Source organism: Haliaeetus albicilla, chromosome 7 (genome assembly GCF_947461875.1).
Source record: "Haliaeetus albicilla chromosome 7, bHalAlb1.1, whole genome shotgun sequence".
NCBI lineage: Eukaryota > Metazoa > Chordata > Aves > Accipitriformes > Accipitridae > Haliaeetus > Haliaeetus albicilla.
Genome location: NC_091489.1, coordinates 41518787 through 41539494, shown reverse-complemented (window position 1 = coordinate 41539494; position 20708 = coordinate 41518787). Strand labels below are relative to the sequence as shown.

Genomic DNA, 20708 nt, shown 5'->3' with positions numbered 1-20708 from the left:
TGCAGAAGCTGTGATGGCAAGGAGCGGTCCTGGGGAGATGGCATGGGTAGAAAGAGCTGTGTGGATGCTTGTGTGGTTGAAGCTGAGCCCTCAGCAGCAAGGGTTACCAGGGGGTGGATACCAGGGGCTGGACGTGACATTTCTTGCTGTCTCTGCAGAGAGGTTTTGCATTAACCAGCTGGCTATGACAAGTCTTCTGTTGATGCAACATGTGGTTTTGGCTTTCCAGAACCCAGTCCCAGCTCCCTGTGCTGAAATACATGCCCTCACTCCTGCTCTGAAGGCTGTCTTTGGAAAGAGATGCTGGCTCCTGCCTGCACAGCGTCTTGCTCCTCATTCTGGCTGCAGCAGGGAGGCCCTCCATCTGCCTGTCCCCCAGCCTGTGCTGCCCAGTGTGCTGCTCTGCTCTGTGTGTGGTTTCAGGCTCATGAGGCTTTGCTCAAGGCAAGTCAGTACTGCAGAAACCAAGATGCTGTTGTTGGGCTGATGTCTCAGGACAGGCAGGAATGAAACAGCTCTCAGGCACAGGCAAAACATTTATGCTGCAAGGATCAGGCCAGCAATTGCTTGATTTCAGTACCCTTATCCAAAATCCGCAGCTGTTTCAGGAACTGCCTCTACCCAGGGGAAGCTCTTTTCTCACCTCTTCCTTAGCAGCTGTGCTAAGCTGTGCTGCAGGGAAACCCACTCCCTGCCCAGCTCCTGCTTGTTCAGGGCTTCCTGCCCTGATGCAGAAACGTGGCTGCCAGCAGCAGGCAGTCCTGCAGGCACATGAGGGGGGGCAGGAAGCAGACTCTTGCCTCATATCCCTTTTGAATTTGCGGCCTTTGAGCCCCTCCTTCCCCACTGCCCCATCCCGGCTGCTCTTCTGGGAGGGCGTGCTGAGATTGCTAGTCGGTCTGAGCCTGTCCTTGGCTGCCAGAGTAAAAAGTGAGGGCCAGGAGGCTCCAGAGCAGCAATGAAGGCTTGCAGCTATGAGCAGGGCTGGCAGACAGGCCTTGGGGGTGGAAAAAGCAGTCCGAGGGGTCTGAGCGTGGAGTGCAAGGGCAAGGCAGCCAGGGGACATTAACCAGGCGCCTGCTGTCTAAAGTCAGAGGCAAGGTGAAGGACTGAGACAGCCATGTGGTGCTTAATGCCTCATGGGCACAGGTGCTCAACAGGCAGTGTGTGAAAGCTGAGTGTGGCCAGGGGCTGTAACTGTTCCCAGGGAGTGCTAGGAAGGTTGATTTAAGTCCTGGATCAAACTTTATCTGCGCCGAAGTGTGGGCGTTGGACTGCATGAAAGAGAAGAGAGCTTCTTTCTCATCTCTTTTCTTTTTCTCTTTTGAGTTATTTACTTTTTTTAAATAGGTCAGGGTAACTGCAGGAACAAGATGAGCATGAGTAGTGGCACTATGCTGGCCACAGTGATAGCAGAAGAGAAAGGAACAGTGGGAGGTCTGTGTCCCCATGCTGCAGAGCACAGCCGGGTCAGCAAGCGGGTTCAGGAGCCAGCCGTGACTCTGAGCAGCACTGTACAGCCACAGATCACTTGTGGGGTGGGTGGGAGGAGAGATCACAAAGTCCCACTGCCTTCTGGCCCGACCTAGACTGGTTGGGGCCAGGCTGGGCTGGGCTGCCGAGGAAGGGGATGCAAAGCTGGTGGGTCTAGCGTGGCATACACGGGAGCAGTTGTGGCAGCTCGGTGCCCACTGTTGGATGGGATTTGGGTCTTGCTCCCCGGCAGGAGCAACCTGGGGCTGTCAGTATGCTCTGGTAAACTGGACCTGAAGTGTCACCCAATAAAATGGGAAGTGTCTGCACTCAAGGCACTGAGCTTGTGGGATCTAAGCCCATCTGGAGAAACCAGGTGGGGTGGGGAGGGAACCACTGCTTCCAGCCTGCTGGGCTCCTGCATGAGGCTTGGCGAGCTTGGCACGGCACGCTGCGTTCCCCTTGCTGAGGCAGAGCTCCTGTGCACTGACCCCTGTGAGGATGCACCCTTTTCCCCTTTCCCTAGTTTTTCCCTTCCCTGTTCCTTACCCTCATCTTCCCACCCCCCCACCCCCCAAAAATGGCAATGAAAGCATGGAGGGAGGGCGCGTTTCCGCATGGTTTGACACTGTTCCCCCTTCCATCTGTCTTTTCCTACCCAGAATTTCCCTACACCCCGTCTCCAATCGATGATCGCAAATCCATGGTGCAGCCGAACATCCCCACACCGGTGATTGGGGGCATAGTGGGAGGAGTCTCGCTGGTCCTGGTGGTGGCCGTGGTGCTCTTTGTGGTACTCCGGCGTCGGCGTCACACCTTCAAGGGTGATTACAGCACAAAGAAGCACGTGTACGGCAATGGCTACAGCAAGGCCGGCATCCCGCAGCATCACCCCCCCATGGCCCAAAACCTCCAGTACCCTGACGACTCGGATGACGAGAAGAAGCCGGGCCCGCTGGGCGGCAGCACCTACGAAGACGAGGACGAGGATGCGGGAGGTGAGCGCAAGCTGGGTGGCCCCAACAAATACGAAGAGGATGCTAAGCGGCCTTACTTCACGGTAGACGAGGGGGAGGCACACCCCGAACCTTACGATGAAAGGACACTCGGCTTCCAGTATGACCCCGAGCAGCTCGACATAGCGGAGAACATGGTCTCACAGAACGACGGATCTTTTATTTCCAAAAAGGAGTGGTACGTGTAGCTCGGCACCCCATTGCTACACACACACACACACATACACACACATGCGAGTGATGCCCTCCCACTCCCCCTGCATCCCTGCCGAGTGGAGCCGAGCGGAGCCAAGCGTGCCGCAGCCGCTTGCACACACACTGCACGCACGCTCACCCCCCGCACACGCACGCACGCCCCCGGCCAGCCCCAGGCGCTCAGCAGAGACTTTGGACGCTTCCAGCACTGGCAGGAAGGGCGGGCTGGGGCGAGCGGGGAGGGAGGGCAGCTTTGCTTACAGATCATTTTGGGGGCGTACGGGAGGTGGGAGGTTGGGTAATTATTTTCTCGGTTTTGGTTTTGCTTTTTAATTTCTCTTGACGACTTTCGTCCCCTTCTGTGGTGTTTGTATTGGTCGGTGGCTTAGGTGTTACTATTTGCTTTAACGACTGTTGCCCAGCCTGTATATTACACTCTGTTTGTGTCTTCATGTCTCAGAGTGCCCTTTGGCCCCACTTCCCTCCCCAAGGTTCCTCCTCCCACTTCCGCACCCCTGAAACACTGGAATTTGTTTGTATGTTGTCTTCTTTGGGTTTTTTTTTAACCTTGGGAGGGGGTCAAGTGGGCTGTCCGTAGAAGGACAGAGGCCAGGAAAGCTTATGGCAATGGAAACATAGGTGCCATTATCAGGTGAACTGATTTTTTTTTTCCTAATCACTTTCTTTTCAGTGGGGTCTGGGTAGCATTCCCATTGCCCACTGCAGGCCTGGGGAGATCCACTCCCAGTTTTTAATGACTCAATAAAAGGAAAATGAGGAGAAAGGGGGGAGAAAAAGCCCTAGAACAAACGCCAGGTGCATGGGCTGATAGCAGGGCAGGGAAACAGAGCTGCCATTTTCCTCCTACAATTTATTATTTCTTGGCTTTTCATTTTCTGTCTTTGTTTGAGTGTTCTTTTAAAAGAAAGAAAATGAGTATTTATTGCTGACTTTTTTTCCCCCTGTGATGGCTCAGAGAAATGCTGCCTCTTTTTGTTCTTGTTGCTGTTGTTGTTGCTAGTACCAGCCACAGAGCAGTTAACTCTGGCACAACGATTGTGCATGGCATGGCGTGGCGTGCACACACCTTGCTGCCATTGCCTGGGGAAGGGGACCAACCACTTTGCTTCTCCCACAAACTCACTGCCTTCAGCTCTGGTCTGCAGACCCTGGCAGGGCAAATCTCCCAGGGTACCATCCAGTGTCTTTGAGGGCTTCGGTACAGCATCAGGCCCCTAGTTTTATTATACCACTAAGACTTAATTGTCATGTGTTTACACTTTTTTCTTTTGCGTGTGTCAGAGCATGGGGGTGCTTCTCTCTAACTCTCCTAGCAACAACCCCAGCCCTTAGATATATTGCTTAGTCTGCATTGATTGCCACTTTTTCAATATCACATCCCTCTTCTAAGCAAAGGCTTGGTAGACAGGGCAGGAGTGAGTGAGCCTGGGGTATTGATCTTGTCCTCCTTCCCTTGAGCCACTGTGTTGTGATGGGGAGGCTTGGATTGCTGCTATCTCTGCTCTGTGGATAAATGGGATTCCAGACTTCAGGGCCCTCTGTCTGACACTGATCATATCCAAATTAGATTCACTGGGTTGGGGCTTATTTTTCTTCTTGTGGGTTGGTGGTTTGTTTTTTGGTGTTTTTTTTTTGTTTGTTTTGTGTTTTTTTTTTTTTAATTTGATGTATAAATAAATCTTTTGTTTGAAAAGAAATCCCCAGTTTTCTGAGCTGTATTATCATGCACATCTAAAAATAGCAGGACTAATTCTCCTCCTGCCTTACCCGCTGGGTTTTGTTCCGTAACATCCAGTGGTTATCCTGCTACAAAAGGGAGGGTGGCGAGTCAGACCCACACAGATGAGTCAAGGTCAGATCTCTGATCCAGGCAACCTCCAATGCTTTCCTTTAGCATGTGGTGCTTGGTCCAGACAACGTGAAGCTCAGCCTGAGGCATCCACAGTTTGTAGCTTGTTCTTACTGCCTTAGTGGTGTAGGGGAGTGGGAAATCCAATTGTTACACTCTAATCTTTCTGCTGTTCCTGCCAGCCCTCCAGGCTTCCTGGCTTCTGGCAAAACAGCCAAATGCCACAGGAAGGCTGCTTTATATCCACTCGAGGCAGGGCAGAGATTCCCTTGGGATCTCTCAGGCTGAACCTTAAAAAATACGGCTAAACCTTCCCAAGTCCGTCCACTGCCACCAGGAGCACCCTGCTACCAAGCAAGCCCCCAATAAAGGAAATGAAATCTCTAACATCTCTCCATATCTCTGATTACTAGTAGGGGCTGACTGTTAGGGGTGGTTGTAAACCTGCAGAGGGAATGACTTCCATCCAGTGCCTTGGGATAACAGCATACACAGGGCTTTAATTCCCCAAAGTGTGAACCCTGTAATCTGGATCAGGACAGAGCAGCATTGCTGAGCACTGTACCTTAGCCACAGCTTACTTTAAGGTAACATGGGATACACTGCAGAGCCTGCAGAGTTTGTGGTTCTCAACAAAGTCCATCTCTCAAGTGAATAATCCTTTAGATCTGAATTTCACAACTAGGCTCTAAAAAGGGTTGTGATGACATCTCCAACACCAAACTCTGGGTGGTCCGTGGCCAAGCACAGAGTGGAAATCAGTGGCACAGACCCTCCTTTGCAAATTTCCCCCAGTGCAGATACATACTGTGGGGAGATGGATTTGGAAGAAAACAACCTTCTATAAAATCTGCAGGGTCCAGCAGTGATTTTTTTCATGTTCTGCATTAGTCACAGGCAGGGGCCACTGATATGACTGGCAAATTCACATTGCACTGACTCCACAGCACTGCGGGGCCCTAGCCCACAGTGAAGCTGTGTCCTAAAGACCAAAGGTACAAAGCGTTGCAGACGGGCCTGGGAGAGAGCAGGACAGTATAACTGTTCCTGAGTTAAGGTATGGCTTGCAGGAAATATGAACAAGGAGTCCTAAGATATGTTTTGGTAGTTATTAGCTGTGCACTTAGAGGTGTCATTTTTTGAGGTGTAGCCTCCTTGGCTTATTCATTGTCTGTTCACACACTGTCCACATAGTTAGCTGAATGGGGCTCAAAAAACAGTGGGACTCAGAGAAAGAAAAGGAGATAGCAGAGCAATATGGTATTTCCAAGCTAGAGCCTATATACAATTCCTTTTCTGCTACATCACACTTTTTGCTCCCCAATACTGTGCCAGCACAAGTCTAGCAAAGCGCTCAGCCACTTAGCTCATCAGAGCAGTTCAGAAGAGGGGACAAATGATTATTTTTCATCCAGAACCTGGGCAAGCCTGGAGTGGAAGATCCTTAGACAGTATTACCTGCCACAGCAGTGAGGTACCCTGCAAGTTCAAGGTTCAGTAGTGCATTCTTCTCATGCTTGGGCCCTTCAGCATTACTCCATTGGTGCAATTATTCCCACAGCCATAGAGATATGCCACCTCTATGCAGGGATTTGCTTCTTGCTGTCCCTTGCAAGGTCAGCTAATTGGCCAAGAGATTTTTGGGGTGGTAATTAGCCAAGTGATTAGCCATTAATCCATAGCAAGGTAGAACAAAAAAGAAGCGGGGGCAGGGGGAATCAGATTGATGTTTCATCTGAGAGCCGTCTTGATCCAGTAATAATAGCTTCACTCCCTTCTCTGGGTTAAATTGCTCTGAGGGGGCCCTTGAGGGTAATTCGATCAGGTTTTCCACCAGCATCGGGGGAAAGTGGTACCTGTCTCTACCCAAATGTAGGGGTGAGCTCAGTAGAGGGGCCAAATTGAAGACCATGTGCATCCTGCCTCCTGGGAGGTTCTGCAGGGGAGTGAAGGTGCTGGTGACCGTGCAGTACTCACCCCGCAGGGGCAATCTGCCTGGTGGCCCCAAGGTGCCTGGGCTGCAAGGGGGGGCAGAGGGGCAATCTGTTCTTTCCTTGGGGGGCGGTGTCATTTGTCCCTTTGTACCTCAGTTTCTCGCAACAGGCCAGATTCTGGCAGGCTGGAGTCAAGCTGCCAATTTTAAGTGGCGACGCACTTTTCACAGCTGCGCACATGAGCTCGCAGGCTGGGCCACCTCTCCGAGGGACCCTCAGGCTGCCTCGAGTGAAAAATCCCCTGCTTCTCTGTCCCCCTTTCATCAGAGGTGCTAAGGAGGCGTAAAACATCCCTGTGGGACCTGGCAAAGAGCAAGCTTCCAGTTGGGAGATGGAAGCTGTTTGTTGTGGTGTCCCAGCTTTGCAGCCAGCAGCAGAAGATGGGGTGGGAACCTCCTGGCTACCCCTCCGGTCAGAGTGGAGCACGTCCCCATCCTCTCTTAGTTCCCAACACCTGCTGTGGGCAGTGTTGGCCGCCTCTCTGCCTAGGTGCTAGGGAGCTGCTGCTCTCCAGGAAATGCCCCATTTATGCTGAACCTGAACTGGTGTGTCCCCTTAGTTATACCCGAGTTGGCTTTCTGCCTGGGAAGTGCCATTGCACTGCTTGGGGACTGAGTATCGGCAAAGTGCCTCAGAGACACGGCCGGTTGCCGTACCTCCATTTGAAGGGATCGTTGTCCAGATCCCTTTGCTGGGTTCTTGCCAGTGAACAGACATATCAGCGTGGTGCTTTTCCCTTCCCAAGCCCTGATCCTGGATAGCAACTTGAAGCAAAACTTGGGGTACCTCAAGGTTGAGATGGGCTGATGGAAAAGCTGAACAGGCAGATGAGAGGGAGGTCACTCTGAGCCCTGTGGTACATTGCTCTGGGTCTCGCCACCATCTCAGCAAAGAAAATGCAGGTGAATTTGGGCCAAGCACCCAGGTCCTTCCTTGCGTGTAATCAGGGAGCTGTACTGAAGCAGACACATCTGTGTCACAACCCAAAACGAGCCTGTAGTTTATGTACAAAGACAACCCAGCTGTTTTCCTGCTGGGGCTTATCTCTAGGATTATTCATTGCAATTCACCCTAGTAATGTTATTTTCCCTTATTTAATTACCAGATTTTTTTCCCCCTGTTGTTAAATCATTTTCATTCAGCCAGGGGAAAAAAAAATTTAAAAAAACCCTGAAGATTTCTTAGTAAAAAAAATCAAACTGAAATGGTAGCACCAAATTGATTGCAAAGACATAAGGGACAAAGGGAGCCATTTTCCTGATGTTGAGTCAAAAAAGAAACACAGCAACTGTTCAGCAGAAATCACTGAGGGTTAGAGAGAGAGAGATTCAAAAGATTGATCTTCAAGCAATTAGAGAAGGGAATGCAATTAGAACGGGAGGTGCTGCTCTCCTTTGCTGGTTTTCTTTCACATACACAAGCACACACAGACACGCGCACACACAGGTCTTTGGAGTTTGAGGCACTGGTCATTATGCTCAGAGTGGAGGTGAAAACCCCATTGCCCAGCTCAGCGCAGGAGTCAGGCAAATGTGTCATGCCTGCAGGCTGCACAAAGCTCGGAGGTTTCATACCGTGGAAATGGGGGGGGTACCCCAGGCCCATTTTGTTCAAAGAGGAATAGCAGTGGGGCAGGTTGTAGCCTTTTGCCAGCAGGTTAAAATTCACTGTAAGGTTCCCACGTTCAGAACCGCTCCCTGTTGTAGCACCGACATTTTCGGGTCTGTTTGCTCTTCTGGGCTGTGGGCAGTGGGCCCTGGTGGGGAGAGAAGACGCTGCCAGCATCGTGTGCACTGATGCCTGTTCTTTATTCTGCGGGGCTTATGATAGCACTTTACCCTCCCCTAGCCTGCAGTTCCCCCCCCTTCGTATTTGATGCAATTCGCTGTCAATTCGAGCAACTCCTCGAGAGAGGCAGGGGAGAGTGCGAAGGTCTGGGGTCCAGCCACTGCCTCACCATCGCTCCTAAAACTCGCTGGCCTCTCCCCAGGGGCTGCTGCTTTGCAGCAGGGGGTGGGGAGGGCCAAGGGCTGGACCTGGCAGAGGGGCCAGGGCAGAGCACAGCCAGGGCTGAGGTGCCAGAGCGGGGGGTGCTGCCTTCTGCAATGGGGCGAAAGGGAGGAGTCAGTCCACCAGCAAGAGAAGGAAACCCAAGCCTTAGCGAGGGGGGGGAGTTTGTACTTTGGACCAGTGTGACTTTCCATATGTAATTTACCTGGGGGTGAATGTAACAAGCATATGGAGTCAGACCCTCTGCTAGCATGAACTGGTATTGGTGGAGGTACTCTCACTGAGGATCTGTTTTTTCTTTTCTTTTGCCTTTTTTTTTTTTTAACCATGATTCCCTAACTCCAGTGATTTTTATCTCTCTTTTTCTTCTTCCTCTTGCTGTAATTATCATTGTGGAATAAAGACTACAGACAGACAAACAAACAACCCCAACCCCACTTTTTTTTTTTTTGTAATCTGTGTTGTAAGTGCTTTTGTAAAAAATAAAAAATAAAAATAATAATAATGTAATGGACTTTTATGATTTTTGTTTGGTTTTTTTGTTTTCCATCCTTTGTAATTTGTTTGGGTCCGGGGGGGGCATTTTCATGGTTATAATTTGTGTGGATGGGGTGTTGCATCACCCTTCCTTTTACTTGTATAAAAACCAATAGTGGCTCAGCTGTGGAAAAGAAATGTACTTTTTTATAAATAAAGAATTTTAAAAAAAGATACATTCTCCTTTTTTTTTGTGCATCTGTGACTGCGTCGTTCTGCAACCTGTGACTGGTAGCTGTAAGGAGAGTCACAGTAGCAGAAATGGCATCTACTTTCCAACGACCTTGGTCTGTTCCCATGATGTGCAGTATTTTGTAATGAGAGTTGCTTGCAGATGAAGGCTGAAGGCTGAGGGTTAAGAGATCTCCAAAACAGCAAGTGGCCTGGAGAAGGTGTACAGGGAATGACTGTTTTTGCCACTGATATAAGTGGTATTGTGTGAAATTCTTGGACAGCAGATTCAAGATAGACAAAAGAAGGTGGGAACATTTCCCCTTATCAATGTAAACAGTGAAATTCCTTGTCGGAGGATGCTGCTGATGCCAAAAGTGCTGATGCTAAAAAAGTGGCTAGAAAAACATAGGGAAGAAAACCCCACCAAAAGCTATTAAAAATTATGATACTCTCTCTAGCTTAGGAAGTTCTTAAGTTGCTGTTAGCTATAGCAGGTGGGACAGGCTATTGGAAAAATGGCAATACACACTTGCACTCTTCTATTTTCTCTAGGCATGTGTAATTAGCTGCCATCAGGGCCAGGATACTGGCTAGGCCAACCTTTGATTTGACACAGTAGGGTGTTCCCATAGTGCAACACTGACGATTGTGCATCAAAACCATCTAAATGCTATAGGGATGCTAAGGGTCCATTGGGAGGCAAGATCAGTCAGACTGCATCCCTGCATCTCCGTTACTGATCTCTGCATTGGGAAGAACAGTTTGCCTTTCCCCTTTCCTCCAGGTTCCTGACTGTGAATGTATGCTACAAAGAAAGCCTTGTTCCCAAAGATCAAGGCAGATGACTCTGCAAGACGCAGACTTTTGCAAGGGAGGGAGAGACAAAGCAAGCAAGAGATCAGAGAAAATGTGCATGCTCTTCCTTGCACTGATATCAACAGGCACTTGGCCGTGCCTCTGGCCTAGAGAGTGGAATACTCCCTGGGAAGGGATTTTTGCACCCAACTTCAGCACATGGATGATCTGCTGGAGATCTGAATCAAAACCCAGCACTCCCCATCACAGAGAGAGAGGGAGAGGGATCCTGACCTAAATCTGAACTTGAACTGCTGTCCATTGAGAAGAGATGAGCTGGACGGAGGGGGAAGTGCTCAGGATTAGGCTGGAAAAGTGTAGTTTGGTGCAGACTGTACGTTCCCTGTCAGCAGAAAAGCAGGTGTGGAGCATGCACCAGAGCAGCAGGAGGCTTTTTGATACCAGGCTGGATGATCAGTGCATTGTATGCTGCTTGGCAGACGGGCTCCCTCCAAACCACATGCCGCTAACGGAGCCAGTTGTCGGTCATTCTGCTGAAAAAGGAGTGTGCTGGGCACCTCACTTTGGAAGGGGTTAAAGATAGCCTTGGGGAGGCTTTCCGCAGATGCAAAGGGAGGAAAAGCCAGAAACACTCTTGTTATTAGGCTTCAATGTGGCCAAGAGAGTTGTGACCACTATCCGGGCTGTATCTATATGTCCACATATTTAACTCCTCTCATTTTCCCCTATCTGCCAGCTCCTCTTAGTAATGACAGATGTTGGAAACATAGCTTTGCTTCAGCTGCAGCCGTTCAGGTCAGTAGCCCTAGGAGCAACCATGACAGTGATGCGGAGGGGCAGCATCTTACAGAACTGGATCCCCAGCAGCTGGCTCAGCCACATCAGCCAAGTTTGGGGGTGGGGAGAAAGTGGAGAAAGAAAAGGAGCACTGGGGAGCTGGGATGGGGGTCTAAGACAGATAGAAGCATAAGAGGGGCTATCTTTGCCCATGGTCCTGCTGGGATGAGCCCCTGGGAAATGCTGCACTGATTTCCCAGGCCATGTCTTACAGTTAAGCGATGATGGATAAAACCCACTGCATGGGGCCTCTTCTCAGCAGCTCAGGTTGCAGAGAGCTGAACACAGCAGGAACTGACTTCCAGGCAGTGCCCCTAAGTATTGTGTTTCTCTGGAACAAAACAGAAACATGTTGGGGGCGGGAATGCCAGCAATGCATGTAGCCCATGGAAAAACGGCAGCATGGCTTGGATCTCTTCTCAAAGCCATATCTCTGCAGGTGAGCAATGCTGGCCCCAAAAACAACTTCAGAGCCCTGATGATCAGCAGAGGTGCCAGCAGAGAGTCGGGGGAGGAGCTGGATCAGGGCAGGAGGAGATGAACAAAAGGCTTGTGTTTGCTCTTAGGCTGTATGTCCACTGCTGAGCGTGGTCCAGCAGCAGAGAGCTAGTCTAGACCAGAGCAGACACCATGAGATTTACCTCCCTGGAACTGGGAGATGCATGCAGAGTTCAGGGCTGAAATGTCCATGATGAAGATACAGAGCCAGGTTCCCAGTTAGTGCAAGCACATCCAACTTTTCTGACTACAATGGAGTTATGCTTATTTCCACCCATACGAATGCATGTGGCCTAAGTAGGATTTGTACTGAGTGAAAGTGAGATATAGTCCAGTGTAATCAGGGAATTATCAGGCAACCTGCCCGATATCCCTGGGCACAGGCAACTGGGAAGTTATCCCTCCCATGCTGAGATTAATGCCTTGCACAACACTCAAAACCAGATGGATCTCCCAGGGATCCACATTCATAGCAGACTCAGAACTGGAAGTGTAAGAGCTGAAGGGCTTCAACAGACAGAGAAAAAGGCAGTGTAACAGGGAGATGTTAAAGCAGCCTGGCTGTGAAGGGGTGGGAGCTCGAGGGGCACTGGAGGCAGATCAGGTCACAGAGCATCAGTCCAGAAATACGTGACCTTCAATCCAAAATTCATTGTGAAGTAAGAGGCAATTCGTGCTCGGGTTCAAGTCAGAGCACTCAAGGTCACACCATTAAGTCTCCTAGAGCTAGTGCTGGAAAAATTGAACTGAGAGAAACTTGCTGTTTCCACAGTGCTGGGTGAATTACTTGTAGTAACAAATATGTTTGATTAGGTTTTTTTCATGGTTTCAGATTATTTGCAATCTTGAGTTTGATTTGTATGAACACATTTGTTAAAGAAAATTGCTTTATGCAAATGTATTCCAGCTGGAGGACCTGTGACACCGAGAAGTGTTGTTGAGCCTCAAATGCCCTCAGTGGTGCCTGGCAGAAGGCAAGGGGGGGCTGGTTCACTCCTCCTCCAAACAAGGCATTTCACAGCCTTCCCAGACGTGTTTAGATGCAGGCTCTCTCTTATACAGTATTTGCAGAACAAAGATCAGCCCGTTAAAAAAAAACTGGATGTGTGTTGCACTCCTAAAATTTTACGTACTAGCTAGAAGAAATCAGAGAGTCAGGCATGGCCATGCAGGCAAAGCAGGGACACAGCAAGATAAATGTGTACATGATTAAAATGTAGGTTAAAAATGTTGCATCACGCCTAGGGGCTGAGTTATTGAAAGGTAGTAATTTATGGATATCAGCCATTGGAGTTGCTCCCTTAGCCTCAGCAGTTGAGGTAAATGTTGTGGCCTCGTCTGACTAAGCCCAGCGCAAGGTGAGTTAGGGACACTCCCTCCTCCGTAGATTTCACAACTGCTGAACCAAACTCAAATCCTCATAGGAAACAGGCAGAGTTTTTTCACTGAACTGTGTGGAACTTGGGGAAGAAAATGGTTTGCATGCAAAGAGGCACTAAATGCTCTTTCTGCCTCTTTGCAGAAAACACTGTCCTGTAGTTTGCCGGTGAGCTCAGGAGGAGCAGTTCAGTGCTGGCTAAATCCCAGGAGATGAATATGGATCAAATCTTAAGAGATCAAAGGGAGCACCCTTTGAGGAGCTGTGAGAGGAAGGCGTTTCTCTTTTTCATTAGTGCCTTTTTCTAGCCTCACACCTGAGTCCCTGGTATATCTGGGGCTTTGAAAGCAAACGCTTTTCTCCACCCATCTGCCTGTGAGCCACCGCTAGCCACATGGAGAGAGGGTACCTGAATGTTTCCATTTCTCCCTTATCTCTCTGTTCCTCTCAAACTCCCGCCAGCCTGTTTATCTCACAGTTTTGAAAAGAAAATTGCCAACTTCACACCTGTCAGGTTTAACTGATTGCCTGTCGCTTGGAGGGAGGGAGTCTGTCCGTATGGCCCTGGCTGCACAGGCTCTGCTCACCAGGGGAAATGTCTCCATCCCTCGAGGAACAAATCGCTTCATTTCCCATCTCCCAGCCTCATCTCATTGTCCTGCTGTAGCTCCCAGCCCTTTCAATTACTGCTTTACAATAATAATGAACAGTAGCTTTCAGCTGGCACACAGTTTTGTCGGCCCAAGGAGCTGAACCCATCATGAAACACTCATCCCCTGAGGTCCCTAATTTCCCTGCTGTGCAAAAAAGTGCCCTTCCATGGGAGGGTGATACAGAGAAGTGAAATGACATCAGCGAAGGTGTGTAGAGAACGAGGGAGAAGGCTCAAGGGTGGACTCAGGAAATCTAAATCCTTATCTTGCTCATTGGAGCACACTTCTGCCTACGGGATATGTAAACACATGCTCGCTGTTGCCATTCCCAGTGGGTGCCTTTCCACGGGTCCAGTGCATACTCACCTCTACCCACCCTGAATCTGCAGAATCTGGAGGAGGCAATTCTGGCTGTGCCCTTCCTAGCAGCTTAGCCAAGGAGGAGGTAGGAGAAGGAGCAACAAGTAGGAAGGGTACCCAGTCCAGCTGCTGCCAGCTGTGCAAGGTCCACGGCTGTTGATATGAATGCTGCAGCTGTCTGGTATTATGAATGGATACCGGAGTGGGAATGCCAAGTCTGAATGACTCAAGTAAACACTGAAGAGCAGTCCAGAAATAATGGCATGGGGGCTTTATAATAGGAAGGAATCATAATTAAATAGAAATTAGTTACTTAAATGGTCACTTCCTGGGGTTTCATTGATGTCCGATTAACTTAACTTTTAATTTGCATAAGCAATAAATGTTTAATTATGTTATTAATATATTTGAGTTGAGGAGCTTATGGGGTTTTATAATTGGCATTTAACTAGATAGTTCCAGCATATTAACTGATGTTTTATAGCTCCATGCAAGGCTTCCCAATTATAACTGACCTAAAAATTTGCTTGGAGGACCTGCCTTGAAAGTGTTACCTGAGCAACAGAATAGAGGGAGCTGAAGAGGAGGATGTGTGGAGCCCATCCCTGCACAGAGGAACGTGCGCAGGCAGCTCTGTACTCTCCCCACAGAGACAGGAGTCACTTCCCCTCTCTCAGCATTCAGCTGACTGCTGATCCAAAAAGGCTGACACATAGCAGGGATTAGGGTGGGGAGAAAGAGATTTAGACATGGGGAAGGGTTGTCTGTGTGTTACAGCATGACCTTGTGACTGCTCGGGCAGCCTCTGGGATGCTGTGTTCAACTCCCAGCCCTTGCTTTTTCCCTGTTCCTCTCCTGCAGGTTGGCACCAGATTCCTTCTCACCAGGGAGGTGTTAAGGAACATCCTTTAAGGTCCAGTTTCAATCAACTTACAGAAAAGCTATACTCGGGCATCTTCTGCATTCTTCCCTTCTGGGTCCTCTTCCTTTTAAAAATACAGGTGCTTCAGCAGGGATGGAGAGTATTGCAATGGCTGAATTACAAAGTCTTGAGTCTATTAATGGGCTTCTTTACAAATCCACTGACCTCTGCCTCATCCAGGGATTGCTAAGGCACTGAGGTGGTCATTGTTTCCACACGCCCTATGAAAGCATTGAGTAGCATCAGGCCCATCACCCCTCCTTATGGACTCTGCAGAAATGTGCCCACTGACAGTGATTGCCTCTTGACAACTCCTTCTGAGACCTGTCAGTTAGCCATTCTTAATCTATTTTCTATTCCATCTCTACGCTTACTTTGATGAGATGACTGGTTTAGTAGGCAAAAAATGACATTGTATTTGACTGACAAGACCCATTTCCCACGAACCATGTAGACTGGCATCGATTGTATTCCTGTCTTTTAATTCTTTATTAACTGGAACCTGTGTTAGCTTTTTCTTTGGTGCCAGCAACTCACCCTATAGTATTCAAGTCATTCTCTGTGTCCTCTTCCACTCTGCTAGAATTTAACCTTCTAGAATTTAACTATTTTAACAAATAGTAAAAACTATAAGCAGTGAGTTAGGGAACTCCTCAGCTAAGTCTTTCAACCTATCTGTTTGCTTATAATAAGTGGAGTACCCAAGGAGATTGTGTCCACCAAGCTCCTCAGTCTTGTCATCCTCAAATATGCGGAAATTGTTTTGTCATTTCAGAAGCCACAAACAAAAGTCTGTTGGTCTCCAGAGACAGATCATGAATAGTTATTCAAATCTTCTGCCTTTGCTGAATCATTACTGTCCTCTTGACCATATCTATCTGGTTAAGTGCCTATAGAGCATTGCAGAGATTTTGTTTGTTCCTGTTGTATTCCCCAGGGTAACCCTAGTTTTTGTATCAATTGCCTGTCCTTCACGGCTTCTCTTTCATACTGACTGATCGCTCTTTTTCCAGCATTTCCATTTGATCTATATTGGAGGTGGGTGAAGCTACCTGTGTGCAAGCTAACAAATACCCAGCTGAATAAGTTTACATGGCTAAATATTGGTGGTTACATGCTAAGGCAGAAACTGTCCCACAGAGCTTGCAAGATGTTTGAGAAGTTAGAAGGGAGGGTGTGTTAGGAGTCTTTCATTGCCATTAACAGGAAGGAGAAATCAGGAAAAGGGTCAGGAACATAAAGTCTGAGTTGCCCTCTGCATCATTGTCCCTCTCCTGGAGCAGGATTGAATGGGGGCAGCCAGGGATGTGCTGCAGCTGCTTTTGCTGAGTCAGTGCAGGCACAGTGACCGTCCTGGCTTGGGAGAAGAGGATCTCACCCTTGGCGCTGTCAGTCAGGAAGATGCGTGTGATGAGCAGGAGAGGAGGCAGTGGCACTAGAGTCCAGGTCAGAGCCACATGAGCATCCACCAGCTTCATTCTCGCACATCGCTCCCGAACAGCCAGCAGCTCCCTCCCTGCTCCAGGAGGCTGAAGAGTCATTGTTTTGTCTGGACTGCAGCAGGTCTCAAGGGTATTTGGGAAGCTGTGGGAGAGGAGAGGAGAGGAGAGGAGAGGAGAGGAGAGGAGAGGAGAGGAGAGGAGAGGAGAGGAGAGGAGAGGAGAGGAGAGAGGAGGAGGTGCGTGAAGAGGCACAGCAGCCTCAAGCCCTCCTTGCTGCTGCAGCTACCAGGGGAGATAAGAGAACTGTAGCCCTGTCCACCTTTCCATTTGCACAACTGTTCATGCACTTTTGGCCAGATGACAGAGAAGCAGAGCAGTTCCTCCTCACCCTGCCGCACATACCCTGTGTCTGCACCTAACTCCCAGCAGTGTTTCTGCGTAGACACAAACAGGGAGCTGATCTCACTCGTCCTTTGGGGACATCCAAGATACAGCTGCCCCATGCTGTAAGAACCCCAGAGGCAACAGGAGACAAATACAGCCCAGGGCACATGGCCAAGCAGAGTGAGATGTTCCCAGGAGTGCTGCTGAAGATTGTTGAGCAAATTAACTCTATTAACACAAATGATAAGAGTCTGAGCTGCAGTCCCTGTACTTTCTATCTGACAGAATTCATCTGGTGGCTGCTTGTAATAGCATGACCTTAATGGACTCATCAAGGGAGCAAGGCTGTATCTCTGGCTAAACATGGATTTCGGACCACACTGTGCATTGGGCAGCTGTAGCAGGCTGCTAAGATCAAGAGAGACACTCTCTGGTGTAATGGGGTTCAGGATCTGACCCCTTCATCCCTCCAGGAGAGGCAATTTTAAGTGTCATCACCTCCTCAAAACTGTACAGCAGAAGAAATAAATTACTAAAGGGATTTGATTGTTCATTACTCTGCTGAGCTGCAAGGAAATGAAGCAGAACTAAAATTAAGGGCTGGGAGGCAGAGGAAACGTCAGATAACATTTCCCATCTTCTCCAGGTCCCATCTTCTCCCCCAAAACAGGCTGGGGCACTCACCATACTGCTGCACTTAGCTGTGAAGCCCCTGGTTCTGGGAAGGCAGGGAGGTCTGTGGAGTTGGCCGAGCAGGGTGGAGAGAGGGCAGGGTGAGGTTTGTGCTGCATTTAGATAGATGGGTTACAGACAACAAGGTCATGTCTGGCCCCTCTTTGCTAGAGCCACTGAGTGGCACAGAGAGGCCGGGACATCCCAGAATCTGGAGTTAATGCAGGCATTTCTTGGCTGAGTGGAAAGCACGGGGATGTAGCATGCATGTGTACAGAGGGGCTCAGTTGCTATGGGTGGACGCTGCTGCAAATGACTGCTTGCTGTTGCACCCTCTGAACCACTGGCTCTTGATGTTGCACAGTAATGACTTTGCTAAGCTGTGTCCTTTCACACAGAGAAAAGGCTTCCTTCCTAAGCTCTCAAACCATGTCTCCACATGCTGTTCAACAACTGCTACGCTTTGCTCCAGGAGTAGAAGAAAACCCAGCCCAGTAAGAGGTATCTGCAGAGGAGCTCCAGCTACAACAGCTACTCTGCAGAAGTCTGTCCTCTTCTCTGCTGGATCTCACGGGGTTAACTCACTGCTCCTATTGCTGCTATCCAAACCCTATCCTTGTTATTGGCCGTTGGGAGGCATTGCAAGGGAAGGTCATCAGGGGTTAAAGCCGCATTCCAGACATGCTTTTGCAGCCAGCAGCTACTTAACCAGATGCTACTTAACCAAGGATGTCTCTGCTGCTTCCCCTGCAGGAGAGGAAAGGGAGAAAGCTGGTCATTACTGGAGAGCCGAGATGCCTCCACCCTTGGTGACTGGCAAAGCAATTGCCTTTGCTGAAATGTGTGTGAAATCTCCACTAATACCAAACACATCCATGTGTCCATTTGCAGTTGGGCATGCTTTTCAAAGCAGGCACCCCAGGGAGGGCCAGATCTGCACACCACACTGCCAAGCTCTCCCAAAACCTCATCAGAGACAGGCAAGTGGTTTGCAAGGTCTTTAAGTGCCAGTTGGGCTAGTAAAAATTACAGAGGAAAGCGAAGTGGGCAGGGATCTTAAAGGGACATTGTGATTAGTACCTAGACAGTGGGATACCCGTGCTCCAAATGCACTCAGGACCCAGGGGATATCCAGATGTCTGGTCTTCAGCAGAGAGAATTAGGGGATATATCAGGTCACTCATGGCAGTTGTGAGGATTTCCCATTTGTGGGAGGGAGAGGAAGGAGAAAGCAGAAAGCAGTCAGGAGCATTTGTTTGTTTAACCACCCTTGGCAACAGTGGCTTTTGGCCCCACTCAAAATACACAGTATAACTGAGACCCTCCCAGCACCCATTTGTTTGGACCAGATGCAGGGAGGTGCAGCAGCAAGCAGAGCAGCCCCATGTGGGAGGCGAGCTCCCCCACCTTGCCGGGGCCCTGGGGACCCAGCCTGTGAAGTGTGGGATTTCCAGGGGAATGAGGCTGAAGCCCCGTGCCACGGCAGCGTCAGGATTGCAGCCATGGCTTGGCACTCGCACGTGTGGCGGCTAATTGTGTAAATGAGCATTACATCAACAAACACCCTGGTGGGAGAGGCTGTGACGGCTTTTAAAATTCCTTCTATCAGGGCATAGAGGCAGAAGAGCAGCTCTGCCTTCATTTTGGTGTTTAACCTTTGTTTGGCTGGCTGAATTGCCAGCTCCTGAGGTGACGCAAAACCAGAAGCACCTTCTCTTGCTAGCAAGAGAAGTCCTGAGGTCTTTCTGTATCTGGAGGAGTCTCTGGGAGGCAGGGATGGGGAGACCTGCTGGATCAGCTTTGCTTTTGCTATGCTTTTGTCACCAAGTGAAGTGCAGACACTCCTTCGGCTCAGAAAACCCTGCCAGCCACCTTTGCTAACCACATTGCTCCTCTTCCCCATGCTAAGGTCTAACTCCCCCTTTTTCTCTCACCATATGTCACCAAATGAACAGCACTCCTAACAGAGCTGGTTCTGGATACTGCAGGGGTTAAGTGGTGCCGCAAACCGCAAATTGACCATGGAACATTGATTTGTGTTTGCACAGGGACAGATTTTCCTCACTGTGAAGTGTTTTCACTAGTGTTTCTTGCAGCCTGGTCACCTCCACCCGCAGTTAGCAAGGATCTGAGCTGAAGCAAGGTCTGAGAGGGGCTTAGGTGGGAGGAGACTGAGATACTGTGTTCCCCTTCTCCTCTCCACTTCAGGCCAGGACAAAAGGAAAGGGCATGAAGATTTTGGACCCAGCTCTGACAGATGAAGGAAATGCTGCTGCTGAGGGGGCAGGATGGCACTTCAACCTCACACACTAATGGTCCAGTGCCAGTGGCTCAGCTTTCCAAGCAGTGTCTTTCCCTCCTTAATCCCTTTTATCCTCTGGATGCTTAGCTGCCCCTGCATGGGATTCACTTAATATACATAGTGAAGGGAACTGCCCCCCAAGAGACCTAACCCACCTCTCCTCCTTCAGACTTAAGATCCCTTTAAAATCTCCAGTGACTTGCAAGCCCTGCTGTTTATCCTACCCTTTGGCCCATCAGCTTTACCAGCTCGTGTCTCTGGCTCTCCTGGGAACAGCATTTCATTAACCCTTTGCAAACATAAGGCTTCAAGAGGCTCTGAACCAGCTTGTGCCTGGGGGTGTGTAAGCTATCGGAGCGTGCCTCAAATTAGCCAATCCTGCTCTTGTCTTTAAAACCAAACTGAAGATGTATTTGTTCTGCCAAGCTTTTCAACTCAGTTTAATTTAGCTCTGTGAACTTGCCGTGTCTCAGGCTCCCTGGAATGTGTCAGGTGGGGTGTATTATAAATATGCATCATCTGATCTCATTGTCTTGCTCAAAGGTTCAGCAGGCAGAAGGAGTCCAGCAAGTGCTAACTCCTTGCACTGAATCAGGGTGACAATCCAGGTCACAGACAGGCTTACTTTGAGCTGGCACTGTACCGGGACAGGCTGCTTTAAACATGCAGGCTGTATATGCCTGTGAACAGGGATGCAGTTGAGCACCAAGGTAACATTAACTCTAGCAAGGCTGGCAGCAAGAAGAGCTTCAAAACTGCCAGCGTAAAGAAAGGAGAAGAATCACAGTTCCTTCCCATTGATTTTTAATGTGTCTGAGCAAGGCAGCACATTGCTGAGTGCCTTGGCTAGCCAGCCATAAAATAGATGGGGATTTGTTTTGTGTGGAGAGGTGATAAATGGAAAGGGAACCCTACTTTGCAATTGGTTACAGATGCAGGCAGATCTTTGAGCAAATGGCTTATCAGAGGTGTTGTATGTTGTTATGCTGGTTTTCTGCAAAACACTGAGGGGTCAAGTTGAAGTTAGGGGGAGGCAAAGACAGAAGTGTGTGCAGCTCGCTCTGAGCAAACTAGCTTCACTCAGGGCTGCAGTACACTGGGCCCAGAGACTGACGCAGCTTCCAGATTTACCTGGGGGATGCAGGTTAGTGCATCAGCAATTGGATGGGGCTCAG

The 20708-nt window shown here is 49.3% G+C and overlaps 1 protein-coding gene across 7 annotated transcripts in view; it reads left to right on the top strand.

The window, feature by feature from the left end:
* Positions 1-20708, top strand: part of NECTIN1 (nectin cell adhesion molecule 1) — a 108095-nt gene that overhangs the window by 62450 nt on the left and 24937 nt on the right. Inside the window, exon 6 of one of the 7 annotated variants that reach the window (XM_069788039.1) lies at positions 2136-9269. The exons of the other annotated variants lie outside the window; for them this stretch is intronic. Within the exon in view, the coding sequence (XP_069644140.1) occupies positions 2136-2677 (542 nt within the window). The 3' untranslated portion in view covers positions 2678-9269. Of the gene's footprint in view, positions 1-2135; positions 9270-20708 lie in introns of those variants that run through there. 7 annotated transcript variants of the gene reach the window in all.